The following is a 1,790-nucleotide window of genomic DNA, read 5'->3' on the forward strand; positions in this document are numbered from 1 at the left end:
CTTCCCGCAGAGTTGTGTCACCCTTGGGCGCAGCACAGGGGGAGCCCAGAGTAGAAGCGTGTGGAGGTGTTGGTGCACAGGCGGGAGCTGGAGGTAGGGGGGCAGAGGGAGAGCTCCCCTGCCTGGAGGAAGCACCCACCCCTGTGGCATCAGGCCCAGGACCTTGGGGCTCAGCTGCCTCCTCCCTCTGTCCTCACTATTTATTTATTTAATTATTTGTTTATTTATTTATTTACTTATTTATTTAAAAGACTTTTATTGATTCCAGAGAGGAAGGGAGAGAGAGCCATTGGTTGGCTGCCTCCTGCACGCTCCCTAATGGGCATCAAGCCTACAACCTGGGCCTGCGCCCTGACCAGGAATGGAACCAGTGCCGTCTTTGTGGATGGGTCGCTGCTCAACCCACTGAGCCACACCGGCTGGCTTCCCTCAGCTCTTTGTCTCCTTGCAGGGTCTGACTAGGTGCAGCTCCTGAAGGCATAGGCTTGGGGCACAAAATAGAGGCTCTCTGGGAACTCTGTACCAAGGTGAATCACATGGAGCCCAGATCTGTGTTCTCAGTGGTTAGAGCGTCAGCCTGCACAGCAATGGGCCAGGGCTAGGATTCCAGGTCAAGGGCACTTATCTCAGTTGCAGCTTTGATTCTTGGCCCAGGGTCATGGAGCGTGTGGTAGCCAACCAGTTGATGTGTCTCTCCACATTGATGTTTCTCTCTCTCTGCCCCCTCCTCCATCCCTCCACTCTATCTCTAAAGATGAATGGAAAAAATCTCCCCAGGTGAGGAATTGAAAAAAGAACCATATTTAATGCAAAACTTTAAAAAATCGAAACTAATGCAAATTCCATGGTGAATGAAATATCAATAGGCTAAGTGAAGACTGATCAGTTACACAGCCATGGGAGCCATGATTTGCTCATGTAGGAAAGTCCTCACTGCTGATGTGCCCTTTGTAAATGCTGATATTATGTGGTTCTTGAGTCGCCTGACCTTTGACCATGTAGATTCTGCATTGAAATAGCGTTCATCTTGATGCTGAGCTGTGCCCCTTCAATCCTGTGCTGGAGGACAGAGCCTCACCTGCCTCTGGCTGGTGCCACCCTCCCCTGTTCACAGCAAGTGACAGATCCCTCTTCTCCCCCCTCTGTGCTCAGAATGCTGGCACACACAGGGAACATTGTCATGAAGAGTCGTGCTTCCTGGATGGTAACAATCGCCGGAAACGCTACCCTCGTGCAGAGTTGTGCTTCCTGGCTCTGTTCCAGTCTTGGCACCTGAATGAGGGGAAGCAGTATAGACTCACCTGGTACAGCTCCTGGAGCCCCTATCCTGACTGTGTTCCGAAGCTGGTTGAATTCCTTGGCGACAACAGCAACGTGAGCCTGCGCATCTTCGCTGCTGGGATCCATTCCATATTCACTGGATATAAGCGTGAACTGCGCAACCTGCGGGACGCTGGGGCCCAACTCGCCATCATGACCCTGGAAGGTCAGCAGGAACTCCTGAGGTGGGAGTTGGGCAGGCAGGGAGGCTGGGAAATGGCTACATGGAGGTGGCAGAACGAGAATCCAGGTGGGGATGCCTGTCAGCTGCCTGCAGGGGAGCTGCTGGGTCTGGAGAGGATGGAGTCCCCTGGAGGAGAGAGTTCAGGGGAGAGATGGGGTCCTGGGAAGGGGGGAGGTGGGTCCCTGTTCCATCAGGACCCAGGTCCTTCCTGGTAGAAGGGGAGGGGCTGCCTCAGATTCCAGTGGAAGAAAGAATTTGAGGGATGAGCTCAGTGCCTTGGGAGGAG

At 53.5% G+C, this 1,790-nt stretch overlaps 1 protein-coding gene across 1 annotated transcript in view; it reads left to right on the top strand.

Moving 5' to 3' along the window:
• LOC102240642 (DNA dC->dU-editing enzyme APOBEC-3G-like) overlaps positions 1 to 1,486 on the top strand; it is a gene marked incomplete at its 3' end in the record, with an annotated part of 3,362 nt that extends 1,876 nt beyond the window's left edge. The window contains exon 3 of the mRNA XM_005871968.2: positions 1,153 to 1,486. Within this exon, the coding sequence (XP_005872030.2) occupies positions 1,153 to 1,486 (334 nt within the window). The remainder of the gene's footprint in view (positions 1 to 1,152) is intronic.
• Positions 1,487 to 1,790: the final 304 nt, after the last annotated feature.

Source organism: Myotis brandtii, unplaced genomic scaffold (genome assembly GCF_000412655.1).
Source record: "Myotis brandtii unplaced genomic scaffold, ASM41265v1 scaffold3605, whole genome shotgun sequence".
NCBI classification, from domain to species: Eukaryota; Metazoa; Chordata; class Mammalia; order Chiroptera; family Vespertilionidae; genus Myotis; species Myotis brandtii.